This window comes from Hakea prostrata, chromosome 1 (genome assembly GCF_041222555.1).
Source record: "Hakea prostrata isolate BN-2017 chromosome 1, UWA_Hpros_2, whole genome shotgun sequence".
In the NCBI taxonomy this organism is placed as follows: Eukaryota; Viridiplantae; Streptophyta; class Magnoliopsida; order Proteales; family Proteaceae; genus Hakea; species Hakea prostrata.
Window position 1 is genome coordinate 8047054 of NC_142600.1, and position 22174 is coordinate 8069227.

Sequence of the window (22174 nt, forward strand, 5' to 3'; positions counted from 1 at the left end):
CAGAGTATCAAGTTTTCCGGAATTAAAATATATATATTATAAATAAATGAGTATGAAACCTAAAAATGAGATGACCTCCAATTTTTTCAATCAATTAATTAGGAGAAAGAGATACCCAACAAACTTATTACGATTCATTAGTTTAAACATTCTACCAACAAAAAAAGTCTAAACAGAATGGCTAAAAACATTGGAGAAACGGAATTCGGTAAATCCTAAATTCAGAAACATTAGGATCTTGCCCCCAGTTAATCTGAAGGAGCGAAGAAGATGGCATCCTTTGTCCTCTTCGAGCGGAATAGCTTCTCTAGTTCAGGATCCACATTGAAAGCACCAGCAAGCACTTGAGGAGACAAAGCTTTCCACACAGAGGTAGCACCGGCCATTTGGGTGAATACAGGACTGCATGCACAAACATTAATAATCAAATAAGAATTTGAATCCAGTGAATATGGTGTATGGGTAGATAAAAAGCGCTTGATTTGGTATCAGAAACTGGCACTGAACATCAAGAATTAGCGCAACAGAGAGAGAGAACTTACTCTGGAGTGCTGATTATGGAGAACCAATGCATGCCCTCATCGTTGGCGATCTTGGAGACGACATGGAACCTTGGAACAATGAACAGATTACCAGCCTTGAGGGTGGTCTCAAGAACACGTTTACCATCTACACCTACGACCTGAACACGGCCACTCCCCCTCAGCACGTAAGTCACCTGATAGGCAGAGTCGCATGATAAACCAGGAGAACACATGGAATGTCCATCGATCCTAACAAGATCAGCACCAAGTCCAACTTTTTCCACTAGAGGAAGATTTTTAGTGTTCAACAACACAACACGACCACCATTAGGGATATCAACATCTAACGGCGCTTCCAAACAGTTGAGAGCCAATCCTTTTCTGAGCTCTGCCTTGGGCTCTGGCAAGTTAAATCCTTCTTTCAGCTTCACAATTCCGGTGCCTGGTTGGCTTCCAACGAGAGTCTTCACTTTATCCTCCGGCAAGTCAAAAGCTCGGGCAACAAACTCGGTGGTTAGCCCATTGAGGAATCCATTTGAACCAGTAAGATAGAATTCGGTGAACTCACCCCTTTTGCGGGATTTAGAGGTATCACCTAGAAACAGAACCACGAGATCCTCTTCCCGGTCGTTGAACCACCAGGTCACGGTACCGAATGGGAGGGCAAGTGAATCGCCCTCCTTGATCGGAATCACCTTCTCCTCAGATTCAGGAAGCACGATTCCGGCCCTGCCGTATCCTGCAAAATCATAATTTGAATGAACTTCAATCAAGAAATAATAGTAATGATCGAAATTGCGGGAAGCTGAGACCTAAATCAAGAAATTAACTAAAGAAGAATCATCGAACGAAGACGAAAAGCATAATTGAGTGAATTTCAATCTCAACCTCAACCAGAAGGATTTTTTAATCAGAAATAACCATTAGCAAAAGTACATACATACGTCCAAGAAGTCCTTGGTGATTAGGTCAACATCAAAACAAAGGTCTAAATTAGTTCTAGCATTAGGGCCTGAATTGTGTTCATTCAAGGTTGCCATTTTAACAAAAAAAAAATCCAGGAGTAAAGGGGATTTGAACCTCAATCAGAAGGATTATTTTGATTATACATATTGATATTGCTAATTCATACCTTGAATGACATAGGCGACCTTGGCGGAATCAGAGTAACTAGGAAGCGCAAAGCCATTCTTCTCGAGGGCAAGCTTTGCCGCTCCGATGTTGGCTTCGTCGAGCATGGGAAGTTCAGAAGGCACCCATGTATAGTAGGATCCACCATCTCCACCATAGAGTTTCTTTGCCAACTGGGGAGAGAGATCAACAGCCATTATCGTATAAATCTTTCCCAACGTGATCGGCACTCGAGAAGAAAGAAAGAGACTTGGAAGTGGAGTTCTTTTTATCACTGATGAAGAATTTGATGCTTCTTTAGTAGGTATTTATAGGCTTCAGTGGCCAGTGAGTGTGACAAATGAATTAGTCATCAAAAAGAAGGAAAAGAATTATTCTAATTGACGATACGATTACGGAAAGGGCGAAAGAAGAGGAAGCGGAACAAGAAAAATCTGTTGGGATAAGCGATTACATATTTCTAACGTAAAAATTCCAAACAAATTCAAAGTTCTTTGAGTGGATAGTGTTTATTAGTGATATTTATCTAGAAAATTGAAAACCATTTGAATCAGGGATTACCATATTTCCATCGTTTAGATTTCAAACAAGTTCAAAGTTCCTTGAATGGATATGAATATTTATTAGTGTTTATAAGTGAGTATTATTTAAAAATTGAAAACCAATTGAATTTCATAGATTCTCTGAGCAAACTTCGCTCGAAGCCTCTATATTTGACTCTTAACTAACTTAATCTTCGGACCTGACTTTCCGGCATCCTAGCCGGCCTGTTGCTAATCTTTCTTTGTAAGTTCGGGAAGTTAGTTGGATACAATAATTAAATTTTAGAAAAATAATTTCAAAAGATTGGTTCAAATGGCACAAGACCAACTCCTCATAAAAGATTAGTCTAGATGTGGGCTTGAACATCTTAGTTCCAAATAAATAAATTTTAAAAAAATGTAAAATAAAAATATCTTTGATTTAAATGCCTATCATATTATACTACTATTGTAGAAGCACAAACTAATTTTAGTACTAGTATAAAAACACGAATTAAAGGGAGAAGCCTATGTTTTCTTACCTAAAATACCCTCTCATTCACTTAATATACATTGATTAAAATGATATCCAAAAATATAATTTTTCATTTTACATTTAATAAGTATGATTTGAATTAATATAATTATATCTTTTCTTTTAAGATCATAATTAATTTATAAATGTTAATAACTAAATATTGTTAATAGACTATCTAAAAGAATACCATCATAACTCCCTTATTACTTCCCAATTAATTCATAAGAAATTTAACTTTATAGTATTAAAAAAGCGTTTTATCTTAAACTCAAGGCTTTTCTCTCATTTTCTCAAAAATATCTCATCAACAAGGGAAAAAATCCCAAAATTCTTAATAAATGTTTTTTGGGCCTGTTTGGTTACTTGTGTGTCTATAGATTTCAAATTTATGGAGTCATGGTTCATAAAATTAACTGTTTGCTTAGCCTAAATTTTTTAAATGAAATCTATGGAGTCATGGTTCAAATGTTTAACGCGTTTATAGTAAGAGTGAAATCTCTGGATTTCACCCCCATACCCATAAATCTACATTTTCACGCTTTTAGTGAAAAATGCGAATCCTGAGATTTCATGAATCCAAGATTTACACAACCAAACAAGTATAAATGTCCCATTTGTGAATCTAGGGATTTTAAATCTCTGGATTCATGTAACCAAACAAGCCCTTTAGATCTTCTTTGTCTTCCAGATTTTCCATGCATCCATTAAAGTTATTATTGACTTTCGGTTATTTAAAAGAATATTCATGTATGATTTCAAAAATTTATACAATTGTACATTCACAAAAATCCTATCGATCAATACCTTCTTAGGATCAATATCTTATCTTCATTCCACAACCAAAACACTAAATTTTATAAATCTATAATTCCATCATTTCTCTTTCCTTAAAGGGGAAGAACAATACAATATGCTTCTCTTTCCATGATTGTTGCGTGTCTACAACAAGTGTTGTCCTCCCTCATGCGAGAAGATTTATATAGTTTCTCTTGACATCAATGGTTATTCTACTATAATGTTAGTCCTAACGATATCTAAAAGTTCTTATTGTGAACTTTACACAAAGAAAAACCTCAAAACATGTCTTCGTCATCAATTTTGTCATCCAACTCCGCCATGAAATAATAGACCAATAGTGGAAGCTAGCCATTGCCAAAATCTCCCACAAACTCATCTAGACCACACAAAAGAGAGATGAAGCTGATTTTCAGACAGTTCAAAGCATATTCATGTATGGCATTTAATTTGGATGTATTTGTTCATAATCCTCACATCTACTACCTTAGCTATCGGTCTCTATATTAAGAAAAACCTCAATGGGAATAATGGTTGAATGATTTCATGCGAGAGAACCTCAAATGTATCTTTATACATCCCATCTTTTTAGGAATATAAACAATAAAAGAAATATATAAAACATGAAAATACAATACATGGAAATGTTTGTATGAAAATATAATATATGGAAATTATTTAATAGAGAAACCTAATCAAGCCAAAACCAAATTAGGATATTGATGAAATGGAAGGATGAGATGGTATGGAAAGAATTTAAATGTAAAGAATGATGAATGGAAATAATTCAAATGATATGGAAATAATTCAAATGAGATGAGTGATGAATGGAAAGAATTCAAATGAGAAGATGAAATGATATAGAAAAAATTCAAATGAGAGAATGAAATGATATGGAAAGAATGCAAATTAGAGACAATTAAGGAAAAGATAAAAAACCATAATTATCACGCAATCTAATCCAAGCTCAAGCAATCTATGGCAAAGTTGGAGAAGAAGCTCAACAACTTAAAATTTACTACCATAGCCTGAAATCAAGTCTCTAGGTATGCTTCTCGTATTTTATTTTTAAAACAGAAAAATTAATCTATAAAACCTATTAGTACTTATTTTAATTTATTATTGATAAACATTCTCTTGGTACTATCTAAAACGTAACACTCATATTTCTACTTGCTACTCTGCATTGCGTATTAAATAGCTTCGATGAGCTAAAATCAAGGACTTCTAGATCAAAACCTTATCTATTGATATTAGAAAGGATGTTCTCAATTTATAAAGAAAAAGTCTTGCAAATGTAAGAAAATAATGATTTAAAATATACATAAAAGATAATAAAATATATACCATCAACGGATTGGTTTAGCCTACCAAGATACTCAAATTTTATTTTTAGTCAATTACTTTAATAAATTAGAACTTATTAATATTTGAATTAAGTTAGCATGCTTCGCATCAACGGTTCTCAATGATCACAAAAAATTTGGCAGGTATCACCAAGCAAATAAAGATTTCTTGACAGCCAATGTAAAATTGGGTGAGTGGTAATGATTCATTTCTCATGGAGAGGTCTTGGGTTCGACCATTGCAAATGACATTATATTTCCTATACTAAAAAAGCACTAGTACCAAAAAATAAGAAATAAAAACTCAAAAAAGACAAAACTCAAACCTAAATCCACTTTTTGAACAGTTCGGTTTGATCCTTGTGGTGCAAAAAACTTTCATATGGAAGCTCACCCACCCTAGGGGGTTACGTCACCTCGGTTTCTACTAGATGGCAAACCAAAAAAAGAAAAAACATCTTGAACATTCAAATTTGAGAAGAGGCCATAAACCTAAGTCCACTTTTTCTTTCACCTTCTGAAAGCCACTGTAGGTTTTTTTCTATAAGGAACTTTGGAAGACAGCAAACTTTATCTAAAATGCCGGCTAACTGCTTTTATTTTTGGAAACTTTCATTTGAAAGCCACCCTTTACAAAGCAAACTTTATTAAAATAAAAAATCACGCATACAACCTAAAGAAAGCATATAAAAAATCATAAAAGACAAAATATGAGTGCGTGGAGTGTGAGCATATAAAACAGCCTCTTGAGTGATCGCGCGCCCTCTTTTGCCAATGCATCTGCTACGAAATTTGTTTTTGTTTTTTGGGGAATGGGAATATGAATGAAAGTAGCACAAACAAAAGAAGTTGCCAGATGTCTGAAATGAGGGGTATAGTTTCCAAGGTATTCCCTAGATGCCAAAGCATCTAACATTCAAATTGGAGACGGTCCCGGCAGTTCCTCTTCACCCTCCGAACATGTGCCATAAGGAACTAAGGAAGACCACCTTCTAATGCCGGCTATGCAAGAAGCGTTAACGCAAATCCCAAAATCTGCTACAGCCCCAGGCACCCAGAACTTCCATGACTAAATCCCTCGTAAAGCAAATCTTTCTTTAATTTACAAACAGATGCAAGAAATACAGCTTTTTACTCGCCTCTTTTGTTTTTCCTGCTGTGGAACAAAACTTCATCAAGCGAAAAGAATGTTAAAAGCTGGAAATGAGTTTCCTCAACCGAACTTGGCCAACAAAAGAGTAACATAATTTAAAATGCGACCTTCTGCCTTGTCTCTAACCTTTTTCTGTTCATTGATCCATCCATCCAGTATCTACAACATTTCCCATGCGAATAGATTGTGGAAGAATTTGGTTCAGAAAAGAGTCAGAGAAGCAACGAGTAAAATTTTAGACTCCATTTTCCAAATAAGAGCAAGGGCAGAAAAAGTACAGACCTGCAAATGTCAAATTGACCCACTGATTGGGGACATTCATGTGTAGACTGTGTAGTTCAAGACTGACGAGAAGCATGCTTTTTATGCCAATAGAGAAGGTTAACAGTGATGTGCTTGTCACTGTCACCTGAAACATTATTTAGGCTGGGCAAGAAAACTCGCAGTTCAGTAAGTACTGGTGTGGCTTCAAATGACACTGGAATTTGGCAACAAGAAGCCCCTGCTTGTATAGGACATAAAAAAACACGCAGTTTTGTGGACCAATCAAAAAACTTCACAGAACGATTTGTATTTTGTAATACTAAAGCCCCCCAACCTTGGAAGAGCTGCTTTCTCCAAGATCAGAGACATTTTGGTTACTAGATGCCCTATACACAGACTCAAATTGTGTCAAGGCAATTCAAAACACTGACCAACATTCAAGACCTCTTTTGGAAAGAGAGAGGAGGGTGGGGGTTTGGATTTACAGAAGCTGAACTCAACTTTGAAAAAGACCCCTAGTATTTTTATTTTTCTCTTCTATATAGGGCATCACTACCATTTTTATGATAGGCACAATGACTGTTAGAACCACGTACCAATCTGGACACCAACCCTCCCACATGAAGAAGAAAAAAATGCCATTCATTTATACGAGAAGACAAAATGAGCATACTACAACCAAACAGCTAACTCCCCCCCCCCCCCCCTTAGAGCTAAGAGTGAGCTTGAGCATGTTCAGGCTTGTGTGTGAACTCATAATCAAGGTGAACAAAGGCACGCTCAATCTCAGGTAGAAGCTCAAGTTTCTCCTGCAAGGACTCCCCAATATCATGTGCTTCCCGCAATGGCATATCAGATGGCAAGACAATGTCAACCTCAACAAAGTAATGAGACCCGAAGGTGTATGCACGCACCGTGTCAATGTGTCTTATGGCCTTGTGGTGGTTCCAGCATAGATATGTCAACTTCTGAAGATATTCTGGTGCAGCTGACCTGCCTACTAGGGAATTCACATTTTCCAGCACTGTCATTGACCATGTACGGATGGTGTATATGGCAAGCTGCAAAAAAGATAAGCTCTTTTCAACCAATGCTAACATATCATAAAATATGGCAGAGAAGGAAGAAGCTTGACTGTCACTGTACCACAACTAATAGCACACATGTAGACTGTTATCATTTATTTGAGAATCCCAATAGAAAAGAGTATTCATGTGTAGGGCAGAGACATCTTGTGAATGTTAAGAGTGTGTGTTAAAAAGACGACTAGTCTCATCATCTAGTAACCATTAAGGTCAACTTTTGATCAAAGTTGAATGCTCCATCTCATTGCAATAGAAATGCAAATGGTAGTGAAATAAATTCAAAACTAAAATATAAAATTGTGAAATCATTAACTACCTAGAGGGGGGGAATGGTCTGGATTCAGTGTGTAAAATTTCAGAACCTAATACAAGCAAATACCCCCATGTATTAACATTAATGTCTCATATATGCCACCTGGATTTTCAGATCTCGGTACTCAGCACTACCAAGCTCTGCTGTTCCTGGATTTTCAGATCTCAATTGTGCCACCTGACATGGGCTGATTTTTGGCATGTGAGCAGGGACCTAAGGGTCTATACCTACACAAAACTTTAGACTTCATCCTGTGTGCTGCATGGCAAATATTTGGGCCGAGGAACCAAGGGTCCTAGAACTTTTCAACTAGATTCCCAAGTACCAAACTCTCCATTATTTGACAGAAAAGTGGGAAAATATCTAAGGGAAAAGCTTCTTTGATAACCGCTAACTATTCCAACACCTTCTCACATTGAAATTCTTATTTTATTTCAGGAAATTCGAAGAAAAAAAATTAATAGGGTAATAAAAACTTTCATACCACAGGGCGTAAGCTGCACTGGTGGTTTAGAGACACTTTCCAACATTTAATTCCTACATTTAGTACTTCCATTAAACTTGATCAATTAAAACAATAGTGGTTGGTAAAAAAGAAGTATCCACTTAATTTTGTTTTGATTCCCTTCCCTTTGGTTTACTTCCAATCAGACAGAGTCTTGGTAATGTACGAGGTGTACATTATTAGGAATACCAAATGGTTCATCCTCATGGCAGTGTATTGAATAGTGCAGTTAAGGACACCAAGTCCAATCTCAAAACAAGAACTTACAATTATGGCTCCAACAGGGTCCATCCAATCGTTGATATAATTGGCAAGGAGAGCTGCAATAAGGCCGATAACATTGGTGATGACATCAAAAAAGTGATCCTGGGCATAAGCTTTGACAATCTCATTGGTGAAAGTGCGGCAATAAACAACTAAGAGGAGCTTAACCACTGTCACAGAGAGCATGATGCCAACCACCCATGCTTCTTGCTCCTTGGTCAAACTGAATTCACCTTCCTGAAAGGACACTCAATGAAATAACAAGAAACTGAGTTAACAGTTAACACAAGGAATTACAAACTCCCCTCCCCCAAAAAAAAAAAACCTTTTTTAAAAGGGCGAATGCCAGTGCTAAAGGCTTCTGCACAAGCAGACTCCAAGGGGACAATTTTCCTACACAGCCTTAAACACCATACACTTTTGCTGAGAGGTTGTTCTAATACCTTGACCTCAGGCTACAACTTTGGTCCACCAACCACGGCGCCAAGGCCTGCCCCTTGTACCTTTTTGCCGAACTATGAGTAAAATTAAGAAACAGATGCCACTTACATCAGATAATAGCGTCCGAATTGACTCCAAGATAATCTGCAAACCAAGTGTAGCCATAACAGATGCGAATACAAGTATTCCCTGCATACAATTTTCTGGCTCAGGATTGAGCATTGTAACAAACAACTTTTATTCAGGACCTTCTGCATTTTTTTTCTTTGGGGGAAAAGAGGGGGGGGGGGGATCAGATTCAAAAATTCAGGCCATGCCTTATGAAAGAGCCTGGTTGAGAAGGACTAAACTTCTGAGATACATTACTCCACTAAAATACTATAAAATATTGTTTGTTAAATGTGACTTTGATTTATAAATAGAGCATGGATAGATCCATTTTTTCACATACAGAACAGAAGAGAAAAGAAGGGCTTGTTCAAGATGCTATCTTACTGGGGAAAAAAACGATTCTCTGCCTCAAAAGTAGGTTATCTTGGTCTCCCTATCTAAGTGAGTAGCTAATATAAACACAAAAGAGGACCCTCTAGATAAGATGAAGAATTCCAAGTGCCACTGACAAAAAGAAGGGTAATCAGCAGCCTTCTTTATCTTTTGAACTTATTCATTTATTTTGCAATATACTTTATGTAAAGAGGACTGAAAAATCCAATGCAGTCCACACAGGATCCTGAAGTGGTTTTGGAAGTAACCAAAGTTTAATAGAACGAAAACTCCCTTTATATATCAGATGATGATATGAAATATTATCACTGGTTCAATGAAAACGAATAAAGATAGACAAGGCAATGCAGCCATGACTACAAACTTTTTGGTGAGAGAACTCAGGAACTATGAGACCGAGCAAAAGAACCAGCAAACCCACACTAATGGTTGCATAAGTAAGAGATGTCATAATCTAGTACTACAAGCTACGTTCCTTAACAGTTGACAAGGAAAGCTTGAAATTACAGACATCATACATATTCAAGCAATAGCAAGATAGATTAACTAACCAGATTTAAGGCAATGCTTTTGGTTAGAAGACACTATTACTGAAATGTGCCATACATTTGACAAGCATTATTAATAGCTTGGATGCTCATATAAAAATAAAGTAATGTGCATATGGAAGTGCCAAAAGGGAAAAAGATGCCTAAATGTAGAGAGGAATGCTGCACTAAGACATATAAATTTGCATGTTCATCATCTATTCCATTAAGCATTCTGCAATCAATAGAAACTAAGACATGAAGGCACTGACCAATGGCTGCATCCGTTTCTTTCCGATAGGGTACCGGTATGGGTTTGGTGTTTGCATAGTGAAAGCAGTAAACCACAAGATAAAACCAGATAAAAGATCAAGAAGTGAGTCCAGCGTTGATGCTATGATTGCAAGTGAGCCACTTCTAAGGGATGCATAAACTTTTGCAGCAAAAAGAACCATGTTTGCAACATTTGATATTCTAATGGCCATTGTTTCACTTCTAGCCAAATTTTCCCGCTCTTCCTGAAAGCATCATAGTGGCCATGAAAATCGAAAAAAATATGTTGTTATTGTTTAAACCGGGAAATCCTCATGTAAAGGAACAAAAATGAAAGCACATATATAAACCTGAGACATTCCAGGAAGAAAACCGCGTTGTGTTAAGGTGTCCATTTCATTGAACCCCTCCAGCATTTCTACCTGTTGTTGGTAGTATTCAGCCACAACATCCTCTGGACCTGCACTCAATGAGAAAAATAAAAAATGAATTATAAAAATAAAGACTAATACAAAATTCTTCAATCATTATTTAGACTGAAGGCATTCCTAAACATAAATTTTCCCACGCCATCATATATCCCATACTTCTGAACAAATTGCAATGATGGGAAATGTGACCTACAATTTGCTACAAATTATCTAAACTAATACATAGAAAAACTGTGATTTTAGATGCATGCTTGTCAAGTATTTAACGTTAATTATCCTTGGATGGACAGAGTAATAAGCTCAAATAAAATCTTACACCTCCTCACAAAGAAGAGAATATTCCAAATTTTAAAATGGAAAAAGGTAGCAAAAACTTTATGTTTCAGGTTATATACATGAGCTGAAACGGCGGAACGAAAATGATGGACTAAAATATTTGACACATAGAAATACAAATGGACGGACAACCATGTCCTGATCAAAGAAACATAACCAAACGAATCAATATTCTACTCGTAGAGCAGACAGAATATTTCCAATAAACAATCAAAGACCGAAGAAGATAAAAAGAAAAGTTCACCACAACGATCGATCGGGGGAAAAACATAGAGAAGGAATAAAAACATGAACGAATGAATAATGTTTTAAAAAGAGGAAAGAAAAATAAATGTTTGTCAGAATAAAATACAGCAGTGGGGGATGGAACGGATAAGATGACCTAAGACACCGAGACAGTCATGAAGACCCCGTGGCGGCTTCTGTTTGTTGAATTCAGAACGCTGAACACCATCGAAGTTCAATCGCCAGGAGCCATCCGGACCGTTGCCGGAATCCGGAAGCAGCAGCTCCTCCTCCGAGCCGTCGAGACCATCACCGACCATCTCTGTTTCCTTCATTGTACAGTCGCTTGTCTTAAGGAAACCCTAGAGAAGTCAAGAGTCAAAGAAGGAGCAGCAGAACTTCCTATATCATAACACAATGAATACCTCGTTTCAGGCATTCATTCATATCGACAAGATTGGAAGAACAATATTTTTTCCGACCAGGAAAAGTTGTGCAATTGACAAATCGAGAGCTACCAATTATGAGATCGAATCGTAAGGGCTAGCTCGCCTTCACACCTTTGCTATTTACTACAGACTCAACAGAGAACGAGAAGTATTGTTTTTGGGTTAAATAAAGGGTTAAACCGAGATAAGTCCGAGATGGAGATTTGATTACTGCTATCAGTGCTATCAGTGACGCTTCCTTGTCGATCGTGCCCTTTTCCTGTTTGAGTGGAAAAGGACTTCACGTTGGAATATACGCTGGAACTCGGTAGTTGGTACTTGGAACCAGACACTTGACTGTTAACCTAAGGAGTATTTTGGTAACTTCGACATCACACCTGCTACTATTACTTGACCATAAGGTCAAAGCGGGAATCCGGATCATCACCCGTCAGGGAGCACAGAGTACTCCCCAACGGCTTTACTATCGCAAATCATGTGGGATCCACATATAAATAATAATAAAATAAAATAAAAAGAACCTCTCACCCAACCTCTTTGGCTCCTGTATTTATGGTGGTAAAGTTGAGCTGATCCAAACTCCCAAAGCTGTGGCTGGATGGTGTCCTCATGTGCCAGGATTTTTTATACATCCGGATCATCTTCTCGAGGACCTCGACGGCTTTATAACCACACACTATGGTGGGGCTCACAAGTGAAGGTGGTGATAATTTTTTAAAATATTTTATTGTTTTTCAACTGTGGGTCCAACCGTAGTGTGTGGTTGTAAAGCCGTCAGTGGTGCACACCCCCGACGTGGAGATGATCCAGACTCACTTGGAGGCTAAGTTTTCCAACACTTGTTGGAATTCTAGGGTAGGTAACAAGGGTAATAGAGTAATTAAGTTGATTCCGTTAAATTCTTTTTTCTTTTTGAAATTTACAGAAAGATCACCATAAGAATGATCGAATTTAATATATAAGGCCCATATAAACCCGGTTCATCATCTCTATGATCATCGCGATGGAAGACAGTTGGATGGTTGGATTAGGGTTTAATTGAATCTGAATTGTTTTTTGTTACGTCTAATTCAGGTTCTATATATACGACTTCTCATCTCTCTATGTTTGAATTTTTAATGAAAAAGATAAAAATGTAGCTTTTCAACTTCGATTCCTATGGGTAGAGCATGTTCCAGGGGACATGTTTTTGAGCATTTCAAAAGGGAAAAATATATTTATGAAGGTTGTTCGTTTCCTTTAATGCTTAACAGAGTTCTGATGCTTACCAGAAAATGAAAAAAAACAAAGATCCGATCGAGTAACCACTGATCTGTTATATCTCGTATGCTTCTAAAAATCACCATGCATAACGTACTTCATTACTGGACTGATGAGCACTGTTTGTGTTAAAAACTATAAGAAACATGGATGACAAGAACTGTTTTGAGTTAATTAATGTAACTCAATGTTAAACACTTATCAATCAAATACTTTATATTATATTGGCACAGAAAATTGAATGCATGCATATTAATACAGTTTGTTCTCATTTATTGATGGTTCTGTCATCTATAACTACCCTGTTTGTTGTTTCTACCCACGACAACTACTTTTTAAATTAATAAAATTCACCGGGTCCAATAATCTCATTCCCCCTAGCAACCAAATAATAGCATACGTATGTCACCAAATCATAATCCTCCCCATTACCCAAAAAAAATAAAAATCATAATCCTCCCCATAAACTATAAAGTGGATTAGTTACGATATGAAAAACAGCTAAATGACCATCAATGAATTGCTCAATGAGTAATGATCAATTCCTTTTAATGAAGAGATCAAGGTTCAGTGCTTTGTGAGGTATATTCGTATATGTTATATTCCACACTCCCTTAATGGAGAGCAACACAAAAATTTTATTAGAATAAAAAAAATAAAGACAACTTAGTAATCGATTGTGGATTTCATAGACCCATTTATTCACCCATCAACGCTCATTGGAAGATATAATTAAAAAAGCATACTTTATTTACATGTATTTTTCATTAGTCACAATGTACATTGAACTCCGGTTGGATCCCTCATGTCTCATTGTTAAACTTCGTGGGTTCATTTGTGAAGCACAAGGAATTGAAGGTGCTTATTTCGTATGTAGCATTGTTGTAATTCTACTTTAATTTGTTATGTGACATAATTTTTTTTTTTTTTTTTTGGGTTAGAAATGTAACTTCATTGATTTAAAAGAAAACTTTTATCTAATTTACACTTTAGGGAATCAAAGAACAGGATCTAGGATAAGAAGCGGGGTGGGGAGTGAATGAGTGATGATACACAAACCAATCATGAGATAATGCTGATAATTCGGCGAGTTCACTTCACAAAGCACTTAAGTGAATGAGCATTTCGGGAAAGATATAGCGAACAGCGAGGATATCTGTGATTAAGTGAAAGATTTTTCAACTATATAGAAATGATGGATTGATGATAGAGAGCATGAGTGTTTGGTAGTCACTCTCCACTTGAATATAATTGGTTATTCAAAAAAATGAGTTCAACGGTTTTGGTTGCGTAGCCATGCCGGACCTTGAATTGACCCAGGATATATGATAAAGGCCGCCAATGGGTTCTCTCTCCTTAGCGTTTTGATGATTTTGATGCCTTTTAAGATAAGACAACAAAAACTCTAGAACTCGTTGATGTTGGACTTAGACCAAATAACACTATTGAAACTACATTATAGATTAATTAATTCAATGTTTATAAGTATAATACGGTGGCTATATATAGAGTACATAGGTTAACTACCTTATGACAATTGCCTACAACTTCATCAGGGATTACCTAGTCCAAATCATTGGGAGAAACTAGCTACTAATAATCGCCTCTAACCATTGTCTTCTTTCTCTGCTTCTGTCGGCTTTACAGTAGCCACTTCGTTCATGGCCAACACTCTAGTGGTTTTCAATTTTAATGCTTATCTGATATGGTTTACTAGCAAAACAGATAAAAAATGGGTTGCATTTTCAATAATATTCTTACATTGTTTAAAAATGAATTTTATAGCATTCGTTTGAGTTGAAAAATGGAAAGATAGTGGAACTTTTTTTTTGGTAGAGACCGTGGAACTTATGCTTATTTTTCACAATTTCGGGTTTGACACCTCATCGGGTAGAATATCTCTTGGGAGTGTCCAGTGAGCTTTGAGAGGGTGCCATGTGGATAATACCAATCCACAGAGCTAAGATTAAATAGCAATTTATAACTTAGTGAAACTCTAAAATTCACTAATGCAGTGTTGATAGAGTGGTAAGATCCATACTTCTCAGTTTTGAACTTTAAGGATAACAAAATTCCCTATGAAGATGTAATCGGTGGATGCAAACTGGATCACTTTGAAAAAAATGTTCCATTATGAATTTCAGATAAAGTGAAAATTATTTCATTAAAAGATATTCTCCAGGAGCCAAACGCCACAAACGGGCTTGCTCAAATTGGCAACAAACATTTGTTTACATCTCTCCACCGAATGATACCAAGTTTACCAATGTAAACCGGTTAATTTTACCGGAGAGAACCAGTTCGGAATATTTATTAAACCGTTATATTCTTTTCATAGGGTATATACGTAAATAGGGTAGAAAGTAGAAACCTCAAACCCAAACTCAACGAATAACCTTGTAAAGTTGTCACCGATTGACGCTCGAGGGTACAAAAGCGGCTGAGCTGCCCGTTTCAGACTCAGTTCACTGATTCCTGTTTCGCTGTAGTTCAGCTATTTCCAATGGCGGGAACATAAACGGTCGAAAAGTCGCCAATTGCCGCCGTTTACGTATTCCGACGACACCGAAAGATGCCGAGCAAGAAGCGAAGGAGACCGGAACGTCCAACCATTCATCCACGCAATAAGTACTTCGCAAAGCCGCCGGATTTTCGTTTACTGGCGTCGACATACCCTTCATTTGAACCCTACGTCTTCTATTCTAAAGATGGTCGCCCTAAGATCGATTGGACCGATTTTAATGCCACAAGGGAGCTCACAAAGGTCCTACTTGATCATGATCATGGCGTCAAATGGTAACATACCGTTTAAAACATATTTTTGATTTTGGATTTTCTCTCTGTACCTTTTTAATAATCCACATCTCCAGTGTAGACTACAGTCACACTAGGGTTTATTCCTGGTTACTATTTTAGAATTCCGCAAGTAAATCGTGAATTTCTGGGCTTGTTCATGCTTTGAAGGTGTATGGCTGCGTCATTTATTTGCGAATGTTTAATTTTTTCAATAGAGACTTGAGTTTGTTAATGCCATTTGCAGGTGGATTCCTGATGGGCAACTCTGTCCTACCGTACCCAACAGGTCCAATTACATCCATTGGATTGAAGATCTTTTATCGTCAGATGTCATTGTGAACACTAAGACCAGTAAAGATAAGGTGAAGGGCTTTGATATTGGAACTGGAGCAAACTGCATTTATCCACTTCTTGGCGCATCTCTTCTAGGTTGGAGCTTTATTGGGTCAGGTAGTCATCTTGGTCGTTTCCATATGGTAGCATATCTGGCAAAACTGCATTGTGGATTCTGGTTATATTTGATTTTCCTTGAACATTAAACGTACTAAAGGTGCACTAACTCTGATACATTCCAGATTTTACTGATGTTGCACTAGAGTGGGCAGAAAAGAATGTTAAGAATAATCCACATATATCAGAGTTGATTGAAATTAGGAAGGCTGGAGACACAGGGAAGAGCTGTTCGAGGGACGACAATCTTAATGACCATTTGGTTTCTGGTGAAGTCAAAGCAGGCACAACAGAAGTATTGTGTGAGAAAGTATTAGATCCTTCTTCACAGGATGTGGTTTCAGATACAACAGTTAGTTATCACGGACCGCCTGTACTTCTTGGTGTTATCAGGGATGGTGAGAGTTTTGATTTTTGTATGTGCAACCCTCCATTTTTCGAGAGCATGGAGGAAGCAGGACTAAATCCAAAAACGTCATGTGGTGGGACACACGAAGAGATGGTTTGTCCTGGTGGGGAGAAGGCTTTTATTGCTCGTATTATCAAGGATAGTGTTGTTCTAAAGCAATCTTTCCGGTAAATCTTATTATTTATTTTTGTTGTTGTTTGCATCTCCTTGAGTCTCTATAAGTACTTTTTATTGAAATAAGTACAGCATTTACTTGTCATGCTCTTCAATGATGCTGCTGCAGGTGGTATACTTCATTGATTGGTAGAAAATCTAACCTCAATGCTCTAGTTTCAAAACTCTGGGAGGTGGGTGTCACCATAGTGAAGACTACTGAATTTGCTCAAGGACAAACATGTCGGTGGGGTATTGCTTGGTCTTTCATGCCTCTCTCTAAGAAGTTGATAGTTTCCAACATCACAGAGAAGAATAATTTGTCCTTCATGCTTGAGGTCAGAAACATTCTTACAGCTCGACCATGTTGATATGATAGTAATTTTTATTTTTTGTTATTTTTTCTATGACCATCAGTTTGAAGAATCCCATTCAAGTACCATGCGATATTTGAAGTTGCAACAGAGGGCACAGCATCTCTTTCTTGATAAAACGTTGATGCTCTCACTAATTGAAAACTAGATACCTTGTGTGAGTGGATCACTTAAATTGGTACTGCTTACTGAAAATAGAAGTGTCTATCAAAGATGTCATTTGGTTTGTTTCTCTGTTGGAACTGATAATACTGGATCAAACATCAACAGAAAACTCGTGTTATGAGGTCACTCTCAATCACACATATTTTCAACTATAGGTTTTCAATGTTTTTATATGTTCTTTGCATCTCCAAAATTTCTTCAGTTACACAATGCTATTCATTTGTCTGTAGCTTAATAATTTCCAACCAAGTAATCTTCATGATCATTCCCAATTTTATAAATATTGTTAGCTATGGGAACTGTATAGTTTGGTATCCTAATGTTTACATACCATCCTTGTGTAACAGGTCACATTAGGATGTAGGACTGGAGGAGCTTATCATTCTCCTCTTCACTCGAAATTTTTGTTCCATATTCCACATGGTCTGTGATGAGCATTCCATGTGGACACATCAGGGTGCAAAACTGCAAATTGCTTGTTAATACTTGTCGCCTCTCTAATAGTGACAGTTCCTCTTCCAACAACAGGTGGGTATCACTGGTTGAATGGGGGCAAAAGTCACGTCTGTGCTGGTTGGTCCTATTGACATCAAAGCCTCAAAAATGTGAAATGAATAAATTTATAAGTAGAAAGGGTGAAAGCTTGTGTTAAAAAGTAACTTTTCTTAAGCAGAAAATGTTAAGAAAGAAACAAGAAGAACATTTCTGACGCAAATAAAACTCAGAAGTGGGAGTAAGCATTTTGGTTGGGTTAGATACATCAGTTATTATCATATTAGGCCACTTTAATATACCTAAAGTATGTGTGTAGGAGGAATTAATTTGGGAATAGTAAGTTTAGTTAAAGTTTTCTTCCTTCATTGTACTTGTTCAGTCTCTTTGTTTTTTTATTTTGGTTTCCTAGTTACTTTAAGCTAGTTTATCAGTTAATAACTGGTTTTGGACATTCATTTTCTGAATCTTTTATACAAGTTCTCAAGGGGCTACAAGCGGATGAGAATAATGAATTTGGCTCTTCAGCTGTTTGGTTCTTTGGTGATTCAGCAAGACCCTGGTGGTGATTCTAGACGTGGGGTACTGCTGTATTGGTTGTTATTCGGTGCAACCGGGGTTCCTAATTCCTTGCTTTGGATTGCTCTGGGCACTCCAAGATGCAAAATTTTTCCCCCCAAATATTTTAAACAATTTAGGACGATATTAGAGGGTATAAGGGGCCCTGGGCAATTATATTTTGTGAAGAAGGCTTTCTTGGAAATTTAGAGGAAGGTGGGAATAAAGAGAACTGATTTTTAGAAAAGTTGGGGTCATGTTTATTTTAAGCTGATGCTGTCTTTTGTATTTAAGATGAATATCCTTCTTCCTTGGGCTGAAACTGATTTGTGATAGAACAAGTGGGGCCTTGGGCTTGATTCAAGAGTGAGAATCCCTTCAATCTGAAACTTCAGGGCAAGGTTTGCTTGGTCAAAGAGTTGGTGATCCCAACCCATAACAAAGAATTAAATAATATAGAATTGCTGAAACTGAACCTAGCGAAGGTTTGGGAATCGGATCAGCAACGGGGCAGGTAAAGTTGCCCCTTGGAGTATATCCAACACATGAAAACTCGGGCAGAAAGAAGACAAATTAATAGAGTTTGATCTAAAACCCTTTAGGTTGCCAATCTCCCCAGAAACAGAGGATAGTTGCAGAGGAAACTCAATAAGAGGGAGAAAATATACAAAATAAAAGAAAGAATTGGAAGAAAATACTAGCAGAATCCAAGAAAGAAGAGTTAGAAAAAAACACTATATTTTTTAAAGAAAAAAGAAAAGAAAAGCATTAAATATAAAATGAAGAAAAAAGAAAATAATCCTTATAAATCCCTATTGAGGACTGTAACTGCTTCTTGGTTCTGGCCCTGCAGATCAGATGACTTTCAACAGTTATGTCATTTTTATTTAGTTTCAGTTAAAAAACCCCAACATTTTCTAGACACCTAGTTTGGTTTTGCTTATTCAAGATCTCTTATTTTCTGGATCAGTCTTTCTATTATGATTATCAAATTATTAAGAATTTTGATGTTTTGTTCCCTACAGCTAGTAGAATATTTGACCAGATTGGATCCTTAGATATTCTGGTATTTGAATTCTCTCAATTCTGCTTGTCTTTATTCTGTGGTAATACTGTGGCAATTTGATCACCTAACGGATACTTCATAGATCAGGGTGAGCACTACATTAGATTCCGTAGAAAAGGAGCAACATGATGTCATTTTTAAACAGTTGTGGACATGGTTGGTCTAGAAATATTTTTCTAGATGGAACCATTGGATCAGCCAAAAAAAAAAAAAAAAAGAGACAGATAAACTGGAAGGAAAATATTCAAAGTCCGTTAGAATCAAAGAGAGCACATCTAATGGCCTTTTTTTGTGAATTATGAGTGAGTGGTTGGAGAGGAAATCTTTTTTCTCTATCAATGACTGATAGTATCATTCGTTGGCGTCTTGGAAACCTTCTCACTGGTTTATGGGGGAGACCTCCTCACTGGTGGAAATTGTTTTGTGTGGGCTTGCTGCAACTCTAAGAGGGTATAGTTAAGGCGATTTAATTGTTTTAGATAAGCTAATGCTTTGACTCCAGCTTGAACATTTCAATTATTTGGATTCATATAACGACTTTAAAGTTACTGGATTCATTGGCTGGGAATGAGGTTGCTGGGTTGTTTTCTCTGTAATATCTTCCTTTTTGTTGTAGTTATTTCTCTTTTTGTGGATTGCTCGTGTTAGCCACCAGCTGTATGTTCCATTCCTGTTTCCTCCTATTTTACTAAATGCTTCATTTTAATTTATCCTAAATAAGAAAGAAGGATTTTGTGTTGATACGAATTTGATATTTGTGCTTTGAGGCATTGCTAATTTCATAGTATGATTATCTGCTTCAGGGGATTCAACGTCAGTTCAGTGCTATAGATGTTCTGAAATCTGTGGAGTCTTTCTTCCTTGCTGGTGGGGCATCTTGTAAATTGAATACCTCCTCATTTGTTATCGATGTAAGCTTTGTCACCATTGATAAATTGAACACTGGGCTTACTGTGGATTTCTTATCCTAATGTGGAACACAATTTCATTTTCCACAGGTCACTACATCAACCTCTTACTGTGACTCTGTCCTGAAAAATGGGGTACAGGACTTGAATGGAGGAATTAATTGCCACCTTAAATGTGAAAGATCTGATGGCTCAAGCGATATGAAGCCACCAATGGATGGACTATGTTTCCGTATCTCAGTTAGTTCCACAACCCTCTGATTTGGTTAATGTGGTTACTAGTATTACTTCTAGTCTCGAATCTTTGTGATAGGTAATGTCTTGGGTATTTCAATGATTCCTGCCATCACAGGTCTTCCAGCAAATCCCCGGCACACTTTTGGTGAAAGGATCATTAAATCGTAGACAAAATCCATCATCAGGTTGTTATACACTTCTTTTCCTGCTCATGTATGCAAGTATTTTGATGTTTTCTATTGTTATAAGCATGATAGATATTTGGACCATGTAGAAGGGCGTTTTGGAAATAAATTCACCCCATTTATGAGTAGGTGGCTATTTCACACCAGTCTCCTTGCTACCAGGAGGGATCCTCTGCATATGCTTTTCCAACTCATGTTTTAATTATGCCTTTGAATGCTAATAAGAGCTTGTCCAAAGTATTTTATGCCTATCACTACATATGCTTTTTCATGGTGGAGAAGAAAAGCATGTGCATAGGTTGATACAAAAAGAGGATCCTATTCACTTTAGCTTGGGACTTTTGGTCAGTACATCGGAAATCCATTTGGTTGAAGTGTCAGTCAAAGGGAATTAAATCAGCAGATTTTGTTTTTGATGGGCAATTGTATACTGAACAGGGCGATATACTTATGTGGTAGATTGGGTGGGGTATAAATTTTGCTTGTGAAACATTCCAAAGTCTCCCAATCATTGTTAAGTTTCTGGCTGAACTGCACTTTTTGAGAGGCATAACAGAGCTAGGACCTCAAGAGGGTGCATGGAAACACAATGCTTGAGTGAAGAATTTATGACAATTTGGCATGCATGGGAGGCTATCTGGTTGAACTTGAACCTGAAATTTGGTTCTAAGAAACCATGTCCACTGTGCAAAAGTCAAAATTATCACAGATAAATTATTTGTTGAGGAGAAACTGATACAATCTGACTAGTGTTTGTATAGATTGATTATGGAAGAGAAAGTCTAATTCATTCTGGTCAAGCTTCTATTCCTTTAATTTGGAAGTTCTTTTCAAATAGGAGGAAATGATCTAGTTCAAGTGCCAAAGAATCATCATGTTATTTCTTCAACAGTTTCTGACTTCTAATGGACCTCTGTGTCTGACTGAACCCAGATGAAATCCTGAAAAATGTTTGTCATCTGAGTAAGCAGCCATAGAAAAGCTCTTTGCTGTCATTTCATTGCATTGCACTGCTAAGATTTATTTTACTTCATTTCATGTATACATTAACGGCATTGCTTTCTTTTCACAGGAGCATTTCCACTAATATTCCAGTGGCTAGAGGATGTACTCAAGGAGGAGTTCGTAGAGAGAAGATGAGCTGCGTGGCATGGCTGAACAGTCGCATCTTTTTGAGCTTCAACAATTTTGACTGTGGGTGTAACTTAAAGCGTAACATTTGTGAACTTGTGATTCCTCTAATCTGTTTTGAAATGTTTTGTTTCCTTGTTCCACCTGACGTCACGTTACCAGAGAAATTCTGGTATACCAATAACAGTTAAAGAAATAATAAAATATTGATGAAATCGTTATTGGTTGATAACGGGATCAATATCAGGTCTACCAACAGGATCGATAAAATCAGGACATCTTTATAGATATGTGACAAGTGTCCCAACATCACATCAAATGGTGGAAATCTATTTACAAGTTACATCAGTTAGTTGATTGATGTG

The 22174-nt window shown here is 36.9% G+C and overlaps 3 protein-coding genes across 3 annotated transcripts; 1 reads left to right on the forward strand and 2 right to left on the reverse strand.

The window, feature by feature from the left end:
- Positions 1–24: 24 nt before the first annotated feature.
- LOC149027157 (RmlC-like cupins superfamily protein) lies at positions 25–1963 on the reverse strand. Its single transcript, XM_089159817.1, has 3 exons — positions 1657–1963; positions 543–1263; positions 25–402 (listed from the first exon to the last, which is right to left on the reverse strand). The coding sequence occupies exons 1-3, from the start codon at positions 1850–1852 to the stop codon at positions 249–251; spliced, it is 1071 nt and encodes a 356-aa protein (XP_089015943.1). The 5' UTR covers positions 1853–1963; the 3' UTR covers positions 25–248.
- Positions 1964–6765: 4802 nt separating this feature from the next.
- MTP11 (Cation efflux family protein) lies at positions 6766–11929 on the reverse strand. The gene is made up of 6 exons (XM_089159892.1): positions 11334–11929; positions 10535–10644; positions 10184–10429; positions 8989–9069; positions 8443–8676; positions 6766–7333 (listed from the first exon to the last, which is right to left on the reverse strand). The coding sequence occupies exons 1-6, from the start codon at positions 11509–11511 to the stop codon at positions 6986–6988; spliced, it is 1197 nt and encodes a 398-aa protein (XP_089016018.1). The 5' UTR covers positions 11512–11929; the 3' UTR covers positions 6766–6985.
- A 3348-nt stretch (positions 11930–15277) lies between these two features.
- Positions 15278–21950, forward strand: FIO1 (methyltransferase). Its single transcript, XM_089159881.1, has 8 exons — positions 15278–15681; positions 15926–16131; positions 16257–16707; positions 16824–17031; positions 20152–20259; positions 20347–20496; positions 20609–20678; positions 21751–21950. The coding sequence occupies exons 1-8, from the start codon at positions 15458–15460 to the stop codon at positions 21816–21818; spliced, it is 1485 nt and encodes a 494-aa protein (XP_089016007.1). The 5' UTR covers positions 15278–15457; the 3' UTR covers positions 21819–21950.
- The last annotated feature ends 224 nt before the right edge of the window (positions 21951–22174 follow it).